The sequence below is a fragment of the Tasmannia lanceolata genome, unplaced genomic scaffold, assembly GCF_043159265.1.
Source record: "Tasmannia lanceolata isolate RefF3 unplaced genomic scaffold, GAP_Taslan_0.1 ptg000015l, whole genome shotgun sequence".
In the NCBI taxonomy this organism is placed as follows: Eukaryota; Viridiplantae; Streptophyta; class Magnoliopsida; order Canellales; family Winteraceae; genus Tasmannia; species Tasmannia lanceolata.
The window spans coordinates 62142865-62164522 of record NW_027518692.1 but is presented as its reverse complement, the minus strand read 5'-3'; the positions used below and the strand labels follow the sequence as shown (position 1 = coordinate 62164522).

General features: G+C 37.7%; 2 protein-coding genes across 3 annotated transcripts; both read left to right on the top strand.

The window, feature by feature from the left end:
• The first annotated feature begins 499 nt into the window (after positions 1–499).
• Positions 500–10243, top strand: LPXK (tetraacyldisaccharide 4'-kinase family protein). 2 transcript variants are annotated; one of them, XM_077354883.1, is made up of 10 exons: positions 500–745; positions 856–979; positions 1178–1411; positions 3067–3216; positions 3526–3735; positions 5601–5660; positions 8896–8976; positions 9179–9329; positions 9569–9687; positions 9790–10243. In XM_077354883.1, the coding sequence occupies exons 1-8, from the start codon at positions 567–569 to the stop codon at positions 9326–9328; spliced, it is 1188 nt and encodes a 395-aa protein (XP_077210998.1). In that variant the 5' UTR covers positions 500–566; the 3' UTR covers position 9329; positions 9569–9687; positions 9790–10243. The 2 variants fall into 2 exon arrangements, with proteins under 2 accessions (XP_077210998.1, XP_077210999.1); XM_077354884.1 differs by having other exon boundaries at positions 501–745; positions 9182–9329.
• A 1657-nt stretch (positions 10244–11900) lies between these two features.
• Positions 11901–19606, top strand: LOC143892890 (nucleolar protein 56-like). The gene is made up of 8 exons (XM_077397802.1): positions 11901–12202; positions 12862–13076; positions 13177–13334; positions 16697–16884; positions 16958–17210; positions 17968–18116; positions 18226–18378; positions 19025–19606. Exons 1-8 carry the CDS (start codon positions 11998–12000, stop codon positions 19363–19365), a joined length of 1662 nt encoding a protein of 553 aa, XP_077253917.1. The 5' UTR covers positions 11901–11997; the 3' UTR covers positions 19366–19606.
• The last annotated feature ends 2052 nt before the right edge of the window (positions 19607–21658 follow it).

Below are 21658 nucleotides of genomic sequence, written 5' to 3'. Positions count from 1 at the left end.
GGATTTCCAATTACTTATTTCCACGGCATATTAGGAAATCTGATTTTTTTCACTGTTGCTGATTTGGAAATCCAAGGATTTGATCCGGATCCAAATCACAACCCAAGATGGGCTGCAAATGTGAGAAATCCAAATCCAAATCTTCTTGGCCGACAGTGAAAAAAATATAAGATTTCCAAATATGCCGTGGAAATAAGTAATTGGAAATCCAGATCGGCAGTTTCCTTCGCCCTCTTTGCTCCTCAACATCTCTCCTCCAGTGGGAAGTACAGCCCACCCCCCCCCCCCCCCCCCCCCCCAACATCTCTCCTCCAGTTTCCTTCGCCCCATTGTGCCAAGGATTAGATCATCTTATGTCTCCTAATTTGAGGCATATTCTCTGGCGAGGATCAAACAATGAATGGTCGAGATCATCCCATTCATGTGGGTCCCGCCTTACTCATTACTCAAGGGTTGTACGTGCGCAGTAGCCGTATAAATATTCTCAAGACAGACCTTTGTTTCTATTTACCGGTTTTTCTTGTTTTCGAACCGGTTTTTCTTGCTGGTTTCTTCCTCTCATTTCCATGGAAAAAGTGAAAAGATTGGTGAATGAAATAGCCTACACCCCAACCCAAGACCTCCAAAACCTCTCCAGACTCCATCTCTCTCTCATCCCTCTTCTCTCCTTCACTTCCTCTCTCTACAGATTCGCTCTCTTTGCCCGCCAACGCCTTTACCATTTGGGTCTCTTTTCCAAGCACAGGTAATTCAATCTTCACCTTTTCTCTCACTGAATTTATCTCAGATTCTGAAATCCATACCTAAAATCTCAATCCCTTCTCTCTCTACACATCTATCTTCCTTCTATGGTAGGTTACCGGTTCCCGTCATTAGTGTGGGCAATCTTACTTGGGGAGGAAATGGGAAGACACCTATGGTTGAATTCATTGCGCGCTTTTTTACCAAACCTGGAATTTCCCCTCTCATTCTCACCAGGGTATGTGTTTTTTGTTTTCAGCTTGCCTTTATTCACATTTTGGTTTCTAGCATTTGTTGGGTTGGTTGAGAATCTATTGTTGTTTTATGGTCTAGTATATATTTCTGAAATAGACTGTAATTGTGATGCCCAAAGTAATTTGTTTTAGTTATAGGACTGGATTACTTAATTAGGTCTCTTAATTCTTATCCCAAGCAGGGTTATGCTGGTGGGGATGAAGTTGCTATGCTTCAAAGGCATCTAGTTAGGACTTCTGTGAAGATTGGTGTAGGCGCAAACCGAGCTGCTACTGCTGCTTGCTTTCTTGAAAGATATGGTTTCATCAATATGTGTATTATGCCACCTTTTGAGAAACTTGGCACTGATCGGAAGTTTGGAAATAGTTCTGATGCAGACAAAATTGGTGTTGTAATTTTGGATGATGGAATGCAGGTAATACCCATTTCAGTTTAATCATTATTATGCATGTTTCGTGTCTAATATTTGGAAATACTGCTTCAATTTCAATTCTATTAAGAAGTTTAGATGTCAATCAAGCAGAACTCCCCCACCGCGCGTAGCAACTCATCCATTTAAGCATCATGCATTTCTTTGTTGGTATTCATTAAAAACCCATCATTTTGAGGGAATTCGGAGTAGGTCATCTCAAGTAAATGAGTAATCATTCAAAAAAGAGGGTCATCTTAAATTAGTCATTGAGTCTTTCATGAAATTTATATTTTGTTGGAGGTTTATTCCACTCATCCCTTGTCTTTATTAGCCAAATCAAGCTTGTTTATCAAATGTGTGATTTTGTGGATACATTCTTCTCGTCTCTGATTAGTTTACTGCAATTCAATAACCAACCTTGGATAAAGAGAAATTTCCTACATTCTTGATGGGCACAGAAAAACAATAGAGAACATAATTTGGTGTTGCACTGATGGAATCTGGTCCGGCATTTCCAATATCTGGATTCATACTAGCACGTGTTTTGTGCTTCATCCTCAAGAAAAATCTAATTATGAAGCTTAAGCATTGAAAGATCTGTCTTTGTCAAACATTCAAGGTTAACCATACAATCGTAAAGGGAAAAGAAAGGGAAAGCCTCAAAGGGCAAGATGTTGGCAACGACAGAAGAAGTAGAACTGGATCTAGTTAAAATCCATCTCCTTAACACAAAGGCTGATATGAGTATATCTTGCAGATGTGGAAAGCTGAACCAAAACACTACGTAATGCTACTGCCAAACACCAATTCAATGCAACGCTAAATATTTCGGTCCTTATGCATCCATTGGCCGATATTTCCTTCCAGTCTCCCTTAGATGCATTCTAAATGACTGACGCAGGTGCAGCCAACCATTCCATTAATGGTTCCTGTTGTAAGTGAAGTTACTGTAGGCGAGGTTTCCGGATTCAGTTTCGATCACGATGGAAATTAAAACATTTCAGTTTCGGATGGAAATTTTGGTGGAAATCCTATAAAATTATGGAAACATGCGCAAATAATGGGCCTTTAAGATGAAACTTCAGGAATTACACTCAAAACCCATCAACACCCATAATAGTTTAACAACATCGAACACCTAGTGACTCTTTATTTTTTAAGTCTATATGCATTAGTATGATGTGGCCCATTGTTGGATGCCCCTCTGGCACATTACATAATTATGGACTTTCTCTTCTATAAAATTATATGGAACGTGGGGTTGGAAAGAACAACCTTTCTCTTAGTCTCGTCTTCCTTTCCTCTCTTTTTTCTCTTCTACTTTCTCCTTTCTCCTTTCTCAATGCCAAGTGGATGTATGGTTGATCCATTTGTTTTGGCATCAAGCAACCAAAAATTCTAGCAATGCTTACACTCTATACTATCCACTCTATTACTTGGGTTTCAATATCGTTTGTCCTATTTCGGGTTCCTAATATTATATTATAATGTATATTAATAGATATTATAGCAGATTCATTTGGTTTTTACATTTCATAAGTGGTAACGAATGTTTTTTTAGCATAATTGGATGAAGCATAATGCTATTTCCACTAAAGTGGTATGTTGAACTTGCACAAAATATACTTTTGTTGGTAATAAGATTATTTGGAATACAGCACTGGAGCTTGTTGCGGGATTTGGAAATTGTCATGGTAAATGGCATGGTGCCATGGGGGAACAATAGACTATTTCCACGTGGACCTTTGAGGGAACCTTTGACAGCACTTGGGCGAGCAGACATAGCAGTAATCCATCATGCAGATCTGGTAAACAGAACTGACCTCTTCTGCCCTTTCATTTACGTTGTTTCTTTTCTGTTATTAAATTGTTTTCCAGAAACATTTATAGTCTCCTTGAATCCTTTTTTATCCTATTGGCATATATGTCTGAATAGTGATGTCTTCTTCAATTTGTAGGATTCTGGTTAACTTCAAAAAATAGATCATAGGATACTATAACCAGATAAACCCTTGGAAAGAAGACCAAGCTAAAAACTAGAAAATGCTGTAAACCTCCATCTATTTTCTAATAAGGATTATTAATGTAATCTTCTTGACTTCAATACTTCAATGCAGGTTTCCGACAAGCAGCTCAAAGCTATTGAGTCAACGATGCGAGAAGTCAAAGAAAACCTTCCCATTTTTTTTACTACATTATCTCCATCCTACTTCTTTGAAGTCAAGAATTACTATTCCAAATTGTCACTAAGAGCTGTGCATAATATGGTCGTATTATGTGTTTCTGCAATTGGTTTCGCAAATGCCTTTGTACAGGGGATTGAAAAGGTACGGCCTTTTTTTTTTGGAATATTATCTCTCGAGGTGTTAGTTGTAACGTTCAAAAGTCCACTCTCTGTTATATGCATGGAAGTGGAATTGTATGATTGCTTCTGTTGGTGTAATCATCTCATTATTTTACCTGTAATTTTTATCTATACTTCAAATTATACTCTGTAAACTACAATATTATAACTTCAAGATCTGACTCAATTGTAGGAATTGTAGGAATTCACTTAGTGCATAGTGCAAATTCTATTAGAAAACAATAGTCTGACAAAGATATTGTGTTTCTTGAAGCTGCAGCGTTGTAATTTTCAGAACAGTGTACTTAAATTCTTGAATCAGTTTATCAAGTGATTGTTCACTCACCCACCGAAAAATGGAAGAAGTGGATTCTGCTCTCAGTTCATTCAATTTTGATTGGCGAGTATAATGATAGCTCTCTGTTATTGAGTAGAAAAGGTTGAAGTTTAAAATGACATTTGAGGCAGAGATGAGTATCTCAATATATTCCTCAAAGTAGTAAGTATTCACATTGAACTGCTTGTCAGCAAGAAACCTATTGTAAAACCAAAACCATAAATGCATTAGTGGTATTCTAGCATGTGTTACATAATTATGTTTAATATGAAATTGTATATGAAATATGGTGTATGTATTTTGTATAAATACTTATTTGAATTACATGTGAAATGTGGCATGTATTGAATTATCAGACATGTGCGGCAGTGTATATCACTAGGCATTCGATGTAGGTGTGTATTAGTTCTAGTGCTTATTCTAGCACTTCCTGAAGTTTCATCCTAAATGTCCATCATTTCCATATGTTTCCATAATTTTACTCTATTTCCACCAAAATTTACATCCGAAACCAACATGTTTTCCATTTTCATCACAACCGAAACACATACTGAAACCGGAACCTGAAACCATGAACAGGAGTTATAGGTGACAACTGATTAAAAGAGGAGAATCATAAGACTTATTAGGAAATTAGACGTTCTATAGTTTTTTATGTTTTTTAGTTTGTTAGGGAATTCAGGTTTATAGCCCAGAAAATTACAGGTTTTCTTATTTCCTATTATTTGGGATTTTAAAACAACTATAGAAATCCTAGTAGGTGTTAAATCTATAGTTAGGTCTAGACTGGAATTAGAATTAGAGAAGGAAATTAGAAAGTTCTATAGTTTCTTATTTATATCCGTTTGCATACATTTGTCAACTTTACATTCATTGTATTAGGTTTTTTTTTTCTCAGACCGTTCTATTATTGTTATTAGAGATGATAGCTTATAGCCAAACGAACCAGTGTTCACTGTGCTATTATTTTTTGCAGACCAGTGTATCGATGTTCTATAATAGTGATTAGAGAGAGTCTAAGAGCCTCCGTATTTTCATCTTTGCACCGACCCATCTCTGCACGTGAAAAGATTCACATCACCAAAAATAGCGGTGGGAAAGTAATTCCTTACTATCTGTTGCTTTCCACAGGCAAAGGTGGGTCGCAAAGGTGCTTATTCTCTCTCTAATGATAAATTTTGAGCACTTTATCGTTTGTGACTACCTATCTATTGAGTTTGACATCCAAGATCAAACTTATATCTATAGTTTGTGGTAACTTTTGGATAAATTTAACTCTTTGTGCCTGTTTCTTTTGCTTTAGCTGTTTTTTGGAATCAAAACCTCACTATTGCAATTTTTGTCACATTTTCCTCTGTGTGCAAGTGCATATGTCATCACAGTTCATTCTGATTTATTTATTTATTAAGCCATTTTTGGTTTGCAAAATGGGTTTTAACCTGTCAATTCATTGCTGTGGGACTTGTCCATCAGATTTCAAATTTTATTATTCCAGTTATATATTATTGCAGATTGGGCCATCAGCTGTTGATAGATTGGATTTCAGCGATCATCATTTTATTCAAGCTATGGTAAGCATTTCTGTCTTTTGTCTTCTTCACCTACCTGTATCTATTATAATTATCAGCCATTTCCCCCCGTAACGTTTCTATTCATTCGAGATACTGAAATGGTTTCCTAAGCTGAATTCATTGAAAAGCTTTCTAGCCTGAATCCATTTTTCCCCATAATGTCATGTGCTATATTTAAATAACTGTTACAAGTAACCTGAATTCATTGAAAAGCTTTCTACTTCAGCCTACGAATATCCTAATGAAGAACACATAATGACTCATTAAGTTATATTATCGAGTATTTCGTGTAAAATCTCACCTTAAGTTTTTTTGTTATATTAATCAACTAGGGCGAGTAGATTGGATTCATATGCTTAACAATTAGGTACCAAGTCTAAAAGCCCTTGTGAGAAGCAATATCCATAATAGCTTGATTGAAGGATACATTATGCAAAGTGGAGGAACTCTTGAAGCGAGTCTAGTCATAAGCGGATGTTCACTTGCACAAATTCCAAGTATATGAAAAGAATACCTCTAATCCTGAATATATTACAGCCCAAAACCTAATTTTCTGCTCTTGTGGAAAGATACATCTCAGCCATCCTATTTACAATCTAAATGTGCAAATGTTTTACTTTTGAAAGTTTTTTTTTTCTAATGGTAATGGGTACTTTTAAAAGTTTATATTCACAAAAACTCAAAAAGAAATCAATAACCTTATGGGAGCTGATCAATTCACCCCTTTTTCGCCTCCGCCCACCTCCATAATCAATAAACAAAAACTACTTGCTACTATTCACAAGAACTCAAAAAGAGAATGACCAGATGAAGTCAGTCTGTTTGGTTGTGCGGCATAGACTCAGAGAGTAGTGGAATAAGTAGTCACCAGGGAGGAGACAAGCATTGGATTTGCCTGGAACTTACCTCAGGACATAGTAGTAAGTAGTTTTTGTTTGTCAACCTCGTAGAGTAGTGGTAGGGCATGTCATTACCAAATATAATATATATATATATATATATATATATATAGAGGAATAAGATTGTACGCTCAACCGTACCTAAAGTTAGGTACGGTAGAGTGCCAAATCACATGGGTCCCCCATTTTTGGTGGCCATCTAAACCATTCATTTGCAAGGCCCCATCATAGATAGGGTGCATCCCAAAAATCAGCACCATTGAATCGTCCTAACCCCTCCAAAACTGGAGGCCAAAATGGGCAGATTTGTGGACAAACACTGTCTGTCCATTTTGGCCTCCACAAATGGATGGGTTAGGATCATCCTATGGAGCTGATTTTTGGTATGCACCCTATCTATGATGGGGCCTTGCAAATGAATAGTTTAGATGCTCACCAAAAATGTGGGACCCATGTGATTTGGCACTCTACCGTACCTAACTTTAGGTACGGTCGAGCGTACAATCCTTTTCCTCATATATATATATATATATATATATATATATAGAGAGAGAGAGAGAGAGAGCATCATTACCAAGAAATCCAAGCAGAATTCCACATTTTTGTAGTTTTAGGCTTGGATAGTATAGGGAGGGGACAAGAGTAAAATTGGCAGCCTCCTCCCCTTTGGCATGCTAAAGCTAAACTTTGACGGTTCTAGCTTTGGTAATCCCGGGCCGACTGGTATTGGGAGGGGGGGGGGGTGCTTAGGGACGCCGAAGGGGAAGTTATTTGGGCTTTCTCCGGGCCCATTGGGGAAGCAGACGCTAGCGAAGCAGAGGTGAGGGCTGTCTACCAAGGTATAATGTATTTCGAGAGGCATAATTTGGATCGAATAATAGTGGAGGCTGACTCGCTGAACGTTATCAGATGGCTCAAAGGTTCCTTGGAGATTTGCTCGCTTCTTTGATGAGATCAAAGATAAATCTGAAGGCTTCTTTATTTCCTTCTTGCATGTGAGGCGCAATACGAATGGGGTAGCCGATAAGCTTGTGAGGGATGGGGTTCATAACTAGGAGTTGGAGTTTTTTTTTATTTTTTTACCCCCTTGATAGGGCTCTTTATTATTTTGTTCTGTTTGTATCACTCACTCTCTCTCTCTCTCTCTCTCTCTCTCTCTCTATATATATATATATATATATATATATATATATATATATATATATATATATATATATATATATATGTGCGGGTTGGACCTTCTCGGTCTTCCCCTTTACTTTTAATGAAATTGCTTCCATTCAAAACAAAATGAGCAGACATTCAATGATTAGTAGTCTCCAGGGATTTCAATGCTATATTGGCAAACAAATGAGGAGTTTTGCTGATGTGACACCCAAATGCCAATCAAAAACCCTAAAGCCATCCCGGGCCTCCCGGCTTTTGTGCAACCAAAAACATCCTAAATGGGATCCTTCGTACTTCCCATTTATTCTTCTTTGTATCCATGGAGACTTTCTTCTTCGGCCCTCCATTTGTCTTCTTCTTCATCTTCAAGTGTCATCCCTCACATTTCAGCTCAGTCTACTCTCCATGTCTTACCCACCAAATCAGAATACCAGAGACCTTGAAGGTTTCCTAGTCGAAACCCAGATCCATGCAACCAAACTCCTTTTCCATTTCTTCCTATTGTCTCCAAGCCCAACCCTAATCAACCCATCTCATGTGTTCTTGTATTTGGGACGTTCTGAGGAAATTTTTATTTATTTTTCTTCTCCCATTGTTTCTTCCCCTGCTTGCAAGAGAAGAATAGGGTAAGAGACAAGCAAATCCTGGAAGGAGAAAGAATGAGAAGGGAGATAGAAAGATGGGAAACATGTGGAAGTGTTTGATCTGTGGGGGGGTGGGGGTGGGTGGTGTGTAGACTGTTGACGGACTTCATCCAGTCATATGGTTTATGGGGGTGGCCATGGGAAGGAAGCGGGGATTTATCAGCTCCCTAACCATATTTGTCTTATTAAATTTGAAGATAGAAAGGAACATAGAGTATATATATAGTGGGAATCACCGAACATTTGTAAAACTGTCCATTCAGATTTTTCTTGTGTTATTTGGGTCTGGAACTGAGCAGTTTGTGAAAAACAAGTCTAAATGAGGAACTCTGTGTCAGAGGAAGTGTCCTGAGAATTGTTCAAAAAAATCCTTGAGACGGCCAGAACTTCCATTTTCTTGATAAGTCAGGAACATGCAGCAAATATCATCAATGGAAAAACATTTTAGTTATTGCTCATCTTTCTGCTATCAGTTATTAATCTGATATGGCAAAGTCTGATCTCACATTTTTCTTGTCAATCAAGGATATCAAAATGATCAAAGAGAGACTTAGAAAGCTTGAGGAAGAATTTGGCGTCAAACCAATTGTTGTGGTGACGGAGAAGGTATAGTTCATTGTGTGTATACATGATTATGAGTTGATCAAGTAGATGGTCAACAGATACGGATTATATTGTTTTCAAGCAGAAAAACAACTTTGATTAACCATATTCTACACATTTTCTTTTGATGGTGGAAGATGAGTTCTCATACTTTTAACATATTTGCTTATTTTCATGGCACTGCTGTTTTTTTTCTCAATACAAGCAGGATTATTATCGTGACCCTGTTATTCTAAAGGAGCTTGATAATTTTGAAGTTTTGGTACTTTGTTCCTCAATGCAAATCATGCCTTTTGAGGGACGGACAGAGGAAAGCTTCAACAAGTTGCTGACAAAGCTTATTAAACACTCTTAAGGTAAAGCTACCTCCCTGCTTTTGACTTTTGGAACCATACTACAGGGTTCAAATGATAATAACAAGCAAAACCAGTTTAGTTACAAAATGATAATCTATGCACATGCAAGAGACTCGACCTTTTTTCTGCCTGTTGATTCTTATGATTAGGCAAGGTTTTATGGGCAATACCTGGCTGTTCATTTGATGGTCTTGAAAGTGGATTGGACTGTTAAAAAGAAATTATGTGGCATGTTTCAGGACACCAGAAAAAACCATTGATTCTGCTGCTCTAGTGACTGGAACACAAGAACACACTCGTCACAACTATGACCTGTTCTACTTACAAATGGGTCAGGATTACTTCACCTATTTCACCTGTAAGATTCGTTTCAATGTTTTCATATTTCCAATGCATTGGTTCTCTCTCGCTCTTTGTTTGTACTTGAGATTATGGTGGTTTTTTTTTTTTTTTTTGTCAGGCTAGCTGCTTTACTGTCCGATGATGAATTCAGATTTGTTCACCCTTGATGTGAAATAACAAGGAAATCAGACTCCATGCATTGCTTTCATTACTAACAGGTATGGACGCATGTTGAAGAGGGCAGCTGATATACGTAGCATATGCTACCGTGAACACGGTGCACGGCAATGTGACATCAGATCACGTGGCTGCATTTTCTCACTTGGGTTGAAGTGAATCACCTCATCCAATCAAGAAGACAAAACTGACTTTGCTCAGATGATTTGCAAGGTATTTAATGTAACTAACCTAACTGTGACTGAGCCACTGCTAACTGAGGATTGGTTCTCATAATTGAGGTCCTCAAAATCAACTTCGACCTGAACCAGAGTCCTATAAAGAGAAAATATAGAAAGGTCTTTGGTCCAAACAAGCAACATTCAGTCCTGAAATTTAACCAAAGCTTCTCTCTCTCTCTCTCTCTCTCTCTCTCTCTCTCTCTCTCTCTCTCTCAAATGGGACTGTACTAACTGTGTTGTATTTGGTGTCGATTTACAAAGAGAAAAAAAACAGCTTCGAGTTTTTCTTACTTGACTTGCATCTGCCCCGAACTCTTCAAGCCCCAAACACAGTAGTTAACTCCATGGTTTTAAATTTCGGCCTTTACCAAATTTCGGTCCGAAATTTCGAGAAAATGCCATTTTTTTTTAAAAAAAAAGAAGAAACGTTACAAAATTTTGGAATTTCGGACTTCGAAATGAATTAAATAAGCTTTTTTAATTATTACCAAATTTCGGTCGAAATTTCAGGGTCCGAAACCGAAATTTTAAACCATGGTTAAATCACACAGTAGTTTACATGTTTGTCCATGTAGAATCTTTCAGTAGTTTTCCTAGACGACTTTCACGTTATCATTCATGAACTGTATGGTTCCGGAGAATAATGCCGGTAGCCAAAAGTGTGAAGGCCACCTTTTTCAAGATCCACACTAGCCCTATTTGTGGGCCACATTTGGCCGCCGTGGATTGTGGAATTTCATTTTTCGTTGAATATTAGTTTACCTAGCCCGCATGTTTTTAAATTTCGGTTTCGGTACGTGCATTTCGACCCTTACCGAAACCGAAATTTAGGCAGAAATCCCAAATTTCGGTAATTAAAAAAAAAGACTTATTTTATTCATTCTGAAATTTCGGCCTTTTATTTAAAAATACCAATTTACCGAAATTTGAACTGAAATTTCGGATTTCGCCCGGGACGAAATTTAAAACCACTGCCCTGAGAAGGGTAGCGAGGGTGCGAGAGAGATAGAGATAGAGGTTTGGTTAGGAGTGGCTGGGGAAAACAAAGGGAAAAAAAGTATTTCGAACATGGACTAAAAAGAAAGTAACTTTTAGGTTCCTTGCTAAAAGTCACTTATGAGCCCCTACTACATGAGGCCAGCTGCTGTTGAGGACGGCTCGATCTGATGATCCGATTCCTTGATCCATCAAGTCCCATTTAGTCCTTTGGTTTTGTTTGGATTGCAAGAAAAACATTTTTTTAGGAAATTTGTTTCCTAGGAAAATTTTAGGAAAATCCCATCAAGTCCCATTTATATATCGGCCCCTTTTTTACTTGGGACACCAGCTCCAGTATATCTATGACTGCAGAGGAGCTGATGTACTTCAAGTGGGAAGAATTCAACGAGAGTTAATTGCCACGTACACTGGAGCTGGTTGTCCCATGTAAAGAAGGGGGTGAATTTATCATTTCCCTTTTTCTATTAGATGATTCTAATCCTTAAAATTCTTTATTTGTGTGAAGAAGGGGATTGTGTGGTGACACAGTGTTATTGGGATAATGATCCATCCACAGCGGAGTGGTTTTGTAGATGAACGGTTCAGATCATCAAACAGCGGCCCTGCATGTCTAGGGGAGAAAAAGGAAAACACTTTGAAAACGGGATTCCGTGTTGAAAATAAAAAACGGGATGGACATGACTGTTGATTAAACCTTTTAGCGCCTTTTTATGGGGATTTGAACTCCCGTCTTTTGTCGGCTCCATTTATTGATGCCCGTTTTTTTTCCCAAAACGGATTCCCGTTTTCCTATATATCATTTGACACCTCTTATAAACCCTAAAAACCCCGTCATAAAAATGCCGCTCTCCTCCTTGCTTCCAAAACCCTAGAAAACCAGAGGGGCCTCTCTCTCTCTCTCTCTCTCTCTCTATCTCTCTCTCTCTTCGATGGCGTTATACCTTCTCTTCGAATCTGCTTCTGGTTTTTCTCTCTTTCTCGCTCACGGCATCGATGAAATTGGACAGAACACCGAAGCTGTTCGTAATTCCGTTCTGGATCTCACTCGCTTCGGAAAAGTCGTGAAACTCGCAGCGTTTCAGCCCTTCTCCTCTGCTTTGGACGCTCTCAACCAATGCAACGCTGTATCTGAAGGTGAGCCAGGGTGTGCCATTACTAAAACAAGGAACTGCATATACCATTTGTATTTTTGCGTTGGTTTTGAGGGTGTGCATCTATTATGAGTTCTTCTAGGGTTTGTTTTCTAAATCCCTTTTTTTAGTGTCATTCATGAAACCTTTCTATGTCATTTGTGAGTTTTGGTGCGGTTTCTCTTTTTAAGGGATAAAATTTTGTTCTCTTTGTAGTAATTGATTAATTGGTTTAGTGCTTATTTTGTGCTTTTAGGATTTCTGTTTAAGATTTTCAGCGCTTTTGATATATGAACTGGTGAAGTGTTTTAGTGCTTTCGAAGTGTTTGGAGTTTTTGTGCTTTGAATCATTGGGTTTTCTTATTTAGAGTGATTGTACTTTAAGTAATGCAAGTGTATTTCTAATCTCTTCAGAGTTAGGTTGTTTTTACTTTTTAACAAATCATGCAATTTTTTTTTGGGGAGGGTAATGAAAATTATGTGTTCGGAGTTTGTGTTTTCTGGTTCCATTTAGCTTCAAAAAGGATTTTTTTCCATAGATTAGCATTCACCTTTTCACAGGCCTCTTTCTGTTTATAGGATTTTAATGTTATGCAGATATAATTGCTTGGGCCTTTTGGAGCTTAAAATCATGAAAATTTCGTTTCGTGCTTGTGGTTTCAGGGCTTTTGACTGATGAATTGAGGAACTTTTTGGAACTTAATCTCCCAAAGGTGAAGGAGGGAAAAAAGGCTAAGTTCAGTCTTGGAGTTGCAGAACCGAAAGTTGGGTCACAGATTTCTGAAATGTCCAAGATTCCCTGCCAAAGCAATGAGTTTGTTCTTGAACTTCTTCGTGGTGTACGCCTACATTTTGATAGATTTATCAAGGACCTTAAGGTATGTATCTGAATTTAATCCGTCACAGATTCCCTATTTGTTCTGTTGGAAATAATATGTCAGCTGTTTCCTCCTTTATCTTTTTTTTTTTCTATTATAGCCATCAGACTTGGAAAAAGCTCAGCTGGGTTTGGGGCACAGTTACAGTCGGGCGAAGGTGAAATTCAATGTTAATAGAGTTGATAATATGGTTATCCAGGCCATCTTCCTTCTTGATACTCTAGACAAAGATATCAACTCCTTTTCCATGAGAGTCAGGTTTGTTGTCTAACACATAGTACTGTTTTTTTTTTTTTTTTTTAATTCGATAGTTAACCTTAAAAGCATACTCCAGCCATTTCAAAAAAGAAGAAGCATACTTAAGATTTCTTTGGTCATAATATCTGTATCAAAGTTTAAAATTTCGGCTGAAATCCAGTAACAAAAAATAAAATTTCGCTCAGGTGCCGAAATTTTGGAAAAAACCAAAAATTTCTGAAAAAATATTAAAAAATTAAAAATGGTGGCCGAAATTATGGGCCGACATCGAATACATGTACTTTCGAAATTTTAGACCATGATCTGTATCTTTTTGTCTTTCAACCTTCATCTGTCTAGAAATATACCTCACCCTAATCTGCTTGATGTAGGAAGTTGAGAAATGTGAGTAGTTACATAATGCATGGTAAGTTGTTTTTCATCACATTGTTAGTGTCTAGCACATAGTTACCAGGGTGGGAAACGAATTCGGGAAAGGAAACGTGAAACGGAAACAGGAAACGCATGAAAAAAAAATACAGGGGAGACGAGAAACGAGAAACAATAGACAATCGTAAGAGAAACGTCTTAGGAAATGATGTGTTTTTTCCAAAATGATTCTCGTAAATTCCACACATTTCATATGCACTTTCTACGAGTGTTGCATACGTTTATCACGCGTTTACACATTATTTACATAAGTTTTCCCTATATTTCCCATGTGTTTCAGAAACATATCTCCAATTTTGTATCATATTTTGGAAACGTTTCCGAAACGTGTTTCCCTCATTTTAGGAGAAACGAGTTTCCCAACCGCGAGAAACGCGTTTTGTGGGAAACGGGTTTCCCACCCACCCAAGGAGTTTCCAGCAACTATGGTCTAGCATTCAAAATGTTGACAACGTTTGTGACACTAAAACAGGAGTGGAAGTTATTTTATTGCTCTGCTCATACTTTCGCTGCTAATATGATAGTGGATTCTTTTGATCATAGTGGACAATAGCATCCAGTTAATTGATAGGGTGAGGAAAATTCCTCCCCATCGTTAATAAAGTAAAACCCAGAAAATTATGGGGCATAGACCATGGAGACACTATTCATCCAATAATCCCAGGGTTTGGTAGGATGTTCCCATCTTGCGTGCCGTGCTAAATTTTTCATGTTTATTGCAAATATATTACACACTAGAATTTTCTTCATCAACTGAGGGAAGGGCTGCTACTACATTATTGCTGGTTACATTTGCATTCTTATACAACTGAGTTCTCTGATGAATACAAAGCATTCTTTCATTCTTTCTTTCTTTTTAGGAGATACAGTGTGCTGGTAAACCCAGAAAATGATTGCTCCAGCGAAATTTTAACTGGAATCCTGTTTCCTCCTTTGTAATTTTTCCTGATGTTTCCACATCTGGCTTCTAGCTTTTTATTATCAATTGGAAACTCGAACTAGAGGAGTATGCGTGTGTTACTTTTTTAGTGAGGGTATAGCCTGCTTTGCAGCTTTGAATTGGAATTACTTTGGCATGCCTATATGTGGTTTCTTGTCTCTTGCCAACTTCAAATCCTTGTTGGTTATGAAAAACTGGATTTAATGTGCTTTGGTAGTGATGATAGCAGCATGCAGAAATCTGACATTCTTGTAGTGGTAGAGGCAGATTCCATTTTTTAGTTGAGGGCAGTTCAGATCTTTCAGAGTTTTGCATAGTTTGCAGCATAGAGAAGTGAGAGATAATACAGTGGATTGCATCCCATTGTTATTGGTTTCTGGCATACAGATTTCCTTAATGCTCTGTTTGGTTGCCGGGTTTTTTTTGTTCCCGGGAGTTATGTGGGAGAAAAAAATACCCTGGGAGATAGGTGGGAAAAAAAAAGTCCTGGAAGTATCCTGGTAAAATAAAAATCCCATGTTTGGTTATGTGGGAGAAAAAAATACCCTGGGAGATATGGTGGGAGAAAAAAAAACCTTTGTTTGGTTGCTTGAACGGTTGGGTAGAAAAAAATTCTTCTCAAGCTTATTTTTGGTTCCTGAGTTTATTTTTGTTCCTGGGGTTATCTTGGGATGGGATGAAAAGGCAATAATTACAAAAGTGGGATTAAAAAATTCACCCCACAAGTAATCATTACAAGAGTGGGATTAAAATAAACCTAGTGCTAAAAGGCAACCAAACATGGGATGGGACCAAAATTTAACTTACTCTCCCACAAAACTCCCAGGCACAAAAAAAACCCGGCAACCAAACAGAGCATAAATTATCCCTTTGTTACTGGTCTCTGGCATACAGACTTCTTTAAATTATTCCTTTTTCTTGCACACGAACCATTTGCAGGTAAGGTAAGCCGTTATTTCGGGGTATTTGGATAGCTGTATCGTATGCTTGTACTCTGTGTTGATGCAAGTCATTCTATGTCGAGTAGCATAGGCTAGAGGTCCTCATTTGTGATTGTGGGATAAAAACGTAGTTTGTAATTGTTATCAAATTGCTAGAACTTTAGCATCAAATTTTGGGCGATTGTGTCAGGTTCCATTTATCCAACTAGCATGTTCACACCAGAAATTGGTATCTGGAACTTAATTGCAATCTAGAACCCATAATCAATAGAGGTGGTGATAACAAACACAAAGTCTTACGATCCAAAAAATAAGCCAACAAAAAAAAAACCGGATAAAGAGGAAATCAAATTGAACTCAGATGCGTCTCTTTCAGCTAACATTGCTGGAATTGGAGGGATGTTGCGGTCCTCGGATGGTGAAATCCTTGGATTATACTCTATGATTATCACAGCTGATCATATCTACTTTCTCGAGATGGAAGCCATTCTTCAGGGTCTGACCCCCTCGCAAAGTAAAAAGGGGTTCGGAAAATATGGATTGAATCGGACTCGTTGATGGCTGTGAAGATTATAAAAGGAGATTATAATTGCCCATGGTGTGCAAAAGTGATTTGGAGTAAGATTAAAGCCATACTGAAAGCTTTTGAGGGTTGGAGATTGCCCCATACATGGAGGGAAGCTAATGAGGCTGCGGATTTTCTTTCCAAAGCCGAGTGCCCTTGCAAAGGCCAAGACATCGATATCCACTTCCTCCCTCCCCTTCTTTCTGATGTTGTTTTCAAGGACTCGAATGGAGCCCTGTATGTAAGATTGTAATGTTCTTTTTTTTTTCTCTAGAATCTGTATCTGGTAGGGGTCCTTGCCTAACCCCAGCTTTCCTATCCAAAAAAAAAAACAAATATTGTGCACAAATATGCTATTTTTACTATGGTAAAAACAAAATTTGAAGTTTTAGTGTTTTCAACCTTGAGGTTGGAGGTTCAATCGCAGCATACCTATCAAAAATTATTTTTTTTTGAAGTTTTGATTGGATTCAACTCCTTTCTGCAGAGAGTGGTACTCCTGGCATTTCCCAGAACTAGTGAAGATTGTTAATGATAACTACCTATATGCCAAAGTTACAAAATTTGTCGAGAACAAGTCAGAGTTGGCGGAGGACAAAATTCCAGGACTAGCAGACATACTTGGTGATGAGGACAAAGCAAAGGAGATTGTTGAAGCAGCTAAAGCATCTATGGGTAAATCACATGAAATTATTTTGTTGAAAATGGTACTTCTCATGTTGTACTAATCTTGTGTTTTTCTTTGCAGGACAGGATTTGTCTCCAATCGATTTGATTAATGTCCAGCTATTTGCTCAGAGGGTACTGGACCTGTCCGAATACAGAAAGAAGCTCTATGAATATCTTGTCACCAAAATGAATGACATCGCACCAAATTTGGCTTCTCTAATTGGTGAAGTTGTTGGGGCCCGTTTGATTTCCCACGCTGGCAGTCTTACGAATCTGGCCAAGTGCCCTTCTTCTACTCTTCAGATCCTTGGTGCAGAGAAGGCGCTTTTCAGGTTTTTGTTTCATCATTCCAGCTTGCCATTGACTAGTATAGTAGTGTTTAAAAACTTGGACTCGAATGAGAGCTTGGCCGAGGTATACCCAATCGACTCGGAATGAGTCAATGATTGATGCAGTAGACTGAATCTCGGACCAGAACTTGGCCGAGGTAAACAAAGTCGGTTTGGGCAAGCGAAGAATGACTCTTGAGAGTTTTTAAACAATGCAGAATAGGTCCATAGCATCACTTTTTAAGATGGCATGTTTTTAGAAGTTCTCAGATGTTGAAGTTAAGCTTCCTTTTTTATCTGTCTTAAAAGGTTACTGTTCAGGCACACTTCATGTTATTTCCTTCTATAAACTTTTGAACCTTTATAGATGGAATAGTATTTCATGCTGATTGTTGTCAAAGTCATTGTCTTATTCAGGGCATATTCCAATTTAAAATCATCTATTAGATCACCTCATTGTCAAAAGCTTTTCTCGGGAATCTGATGGGTGATAATTAAAGTACACAGAAGAACAAAAGTATAATTTTTAATGATATTTGGTTCCATTTTGTTCTGTTTTATTGTGTAATTTTTTTTAAAATTCTGTATTTTTTTTAAAGTTTTCATTTGCAAAAGTTCTGGACTCCCTCCGTTTTCTAAAGGTCGACCGTTTTTCTTTTTCTTTTTATCATTTTGACAGATCAAGTCCTTTTTCTACTATTTCCTTCTCAATGTTAAAGTTCACATTATGACCTCTCACATTGATGCTGGTGGTCTTCAGGGCATTGAAAACTCGAGGGAACACCCCAAAGTATGGCCTTATTTTTCATTCTTCTTTTATTGGCCGAGCGTCTGCACGGAACAAAGGCCGTTTAGCTCGTTATCTTGCAAATAAGTGTTCTATTGCGTCTCGTATTGACTGTTTCTCAGGTTAGACCTTCTATTTCAGATATCTATTTTAGCAAGATCTTAATTTTCTACCTTTTTTTCATATAGTGGATTTATGATGAATGACAGTACTGTTCTCTTGTGTGTACAGAGATGAATACCACTGTTTTTGGGGTAAAGCTCCGTGAACAGGTTGAGGAGAGGTTGGATTTTTATGACAAGGGCATTGCCCCTCGCAAGAACTTGGATGTAATGAAAGCAGCTATCGATATTGTGGTAAACGAAGATGCGCAAGATAAAGAAGGTAAGAGCCCTTTCTTCTCCAAATACCACTACTATGTTTTTGTGACGGTCAAATGGCTAAACTGTTGTCCAACTAAGCTTTCTGTGTCAAATATGAATTATATCTGCTACAAAATTGTTGTAACTGTCAAATAATCATCTAGTCACGGGCACAGTTATGAACTTTGTATCCAGAAATAATTTTAACTTAAATGTTCAAAAATTTGGGAAATGATAATGGGAAGACTTCAAGCACTTGTTGTAAATCATGCAATTTAATTCAATCATATGCCAATGATCATCTGGTTTCTTTTTATTAGGGAGATTAGATATGTTTGTTTATTTTTATGAATTCTACATGTTCCACGCTTTGCTCTCTGGTATTTGTTTCCTATTGTGTCTAACAAGTAGTTAAATCAGTAGTTCGCAAATGATAGCATGTTATAGTTTTTATTTGTATTTTTGTCACTGGGTTCAAATTCGTTTGTTCCTTTTTGTTAATCCTACAAGCCCCGTGCTTTCAGTCACCATTAACTGCCAAAATTGGGCTTCTCATTGATATTTTTGGCAGTTGTACTTTTCACATCATTTTTGTTTATAGATTTTTATTTTCAATCCATTTCAAAAAAAAAGATTTTTATTTTCAATAATTGTATTGACTCTTGCAGGTGTGGAACCTATGGACGTTTCGAAGAAAAGTAAGAAAAAGAAAACCAAAGGTGAGACGTTGGATGGGGAGCCTATGGTCGAGGATAAGCCAACCGAAGCCATAGGTGATGTTTCAGCCGAACCTGAAACTGAAAAGAAAAAGAAAGAGAAGCGTAAGCTGGAGCAGGAGCAGAAGGTTTCTGAAAAAGTGAATGCTGTGAATGGGTTTGACTCCGAGCAGAATGGAACTGTCAAAAAGAAGAAGAAGAAGGTCGAAGCAGTGGTAGATGGAGATGATCTTCAAACTGCCAGTGAAGTGAAGAAGAAAAAGAAGAAAAAGAGAAGTGAAGATGATGAGTGAGTTCTTATTTTACTTAATTTATCTAACATGTGCTTGTTCGACTATACTGCCGTGGCCCTTGTGGCCATTTTATGTATTGATCATTTTGGGCTGCTGTCATATATCATCCAGTACTTGCGGATTGGGAACAGAATGGAATTTTGAATTAATCAAATGCTTGTTTTTTCATGTTCTTGAAAATTGAAACTGAGTGTCTTATGTGTATTTTTCTTAAGTTTTATAATTGATCTATGGTTTCCTATGACTTGTTTCCAATATTTTAGATGACACTTCTTACTCTGAAGCCTTCTTATTGTGATTTATGTAGTTGTATGTCATAGGTTTGTTATAGAGCTTGGAAATGCTACGTGTGCTATGCAGTTTGGGAATGCTACAAATGCTATATAGTTTTTTAGGGAGATTAGACAACCTTGATTACATTAAATCAGGTGGGCATCAACATGAGATTCTTATATGATGAGCGGCTACAAGTACAAAATTCAGATGTGTTTTTCGATTGTTATTGACGAAATATGGATTTGATTTTAAATCTGTTACTGCTGAAATTCAGATTTGTTATTTCCGAAAGTCAGATCTGATTCTAGATGGATGACTGCTGAAATTCAAATATGTTTGTTGGAAACAGTTTTATTTTATTTTATTTTTTTAAATGGTTAGGAAACAGTTTTATTAAACAGATCTCAGTTGTGTGAAGCTCATATCAGGCTCCAATCCGTTTGGCCCTTGCTTCATTGGCATAGTTTTTGGTCTTATGAGATCCAAAGCAAGGCTTCTCAAATGAATGATTTGGATCAATCTACAATGATTCAGTTTTCTTCTCTTTGAATTATTTCAGTATGATCCGTTCATAACTTAAGATAATTTGTTTGAATCATCAAGGTGCCGTGTGTGGATTTTAGAATCTTGGATTTCCTCAAAATTGTAGATGGGAGATGAGAGGAGACCAGCAAGAGTAATTTTTGATTTCTCGTCCTTTCCGTCAGCAAAAGTAGGAGATCATCCCATGTTTACGGGTTTTAGAAATCTGAGATGGGGTAGAGAATTCTAAAACCGTGATTTCTTACTTAAAATCCAAGGTTCTAAAAAGGAGCAAAAGCGACGGTCTCCTTCTTCTCTTCTTTCCTTCTCTCGTACCCCATGAGTCCCATCTAGGATTTTGAGGAAATCTAAGGGGCCGTTTGGATACGCGGATTTTAGAATTCGGGATCTCTTCAAAACTGTAGATAAGAGACAAGAGAAGAAGCAGACCAGCTGTTGTTTTCTGACTTCACGCCCTTCTTTTCGTCAGCAAGAGACTAGCAGATCATCCCATGTTTCCAGGTTTTAGAAATCTCAGGATGGTTATTCGGGAGAGATTTCTAAAACCTGGATTTCTCACTTCAAATTCAAGAAACACTGACAGCATATAGCAGCTTGATCATGAACCCTCTTTTACACTGTTTTCAACCTAAAAAACTGGATGCTAAAATCCGCGTATCCAAACGGCCCCTAAGATTCTAAAATCGGCATATCCAAACGGCCCCCAAGTGCTTGTGATTTTTCAAATAAAAATAAGCACCGACACTGTATATTCATGCGTGGGGTCCCAAAAATTAATTTTATTCAGTACTCTTAACAACTTTGATTCATTAGCTCGTGCTTGGGACCATGGTTTTAAATTTCGACGATTTCGGTGGGATCGAAACCGAAATTTCCCGAAATTCAATTTTTCGCCATTTTGGATTTCGGTCCGAAATTTCGATTAAATGCCATTATTTTTTTTTTTTTAAAGTGTTACAAAATTTCGGATTTCGCCGAAATTTCGGTTTTCGGTGGGGTCCGAAACGGTTACCGAAACCGAAATTTTAAACCATGCTTGGGACCCAACAAATTAATTTTGGTTTGCTGTGAAACTCATGCCCCTCTTGGATATTGGCATCGGCATCCTATCTATGGAATTGAAATGAGATGTCAACTCGACCTCAGTGTCATTTTCGCCTCCTGATTTCGTTCATTTTTTGAGCCAAACATCAGTATCTGACCGAATTGAAATAAGATGCCAATTCCAATACCCGATTTCATAAAAAGAAATGCACTGGTGGAATCAGAATCCCACCTTTTGGGGTAAAACATATTTTGGCATTTACTCCTTTAATTTCACCGAGCGTCATTTCAGCCCCTCACCAAGATTTCATTCATTTTTTATCCAAACATTGGCACCTGGCGGAATTGAAATATGTTGCCAACTATCACCTTGGCCCAAGCATAGGAGGCCTGGTATCTGAAATCAGGACCGTTGATCTTGTAGATCATG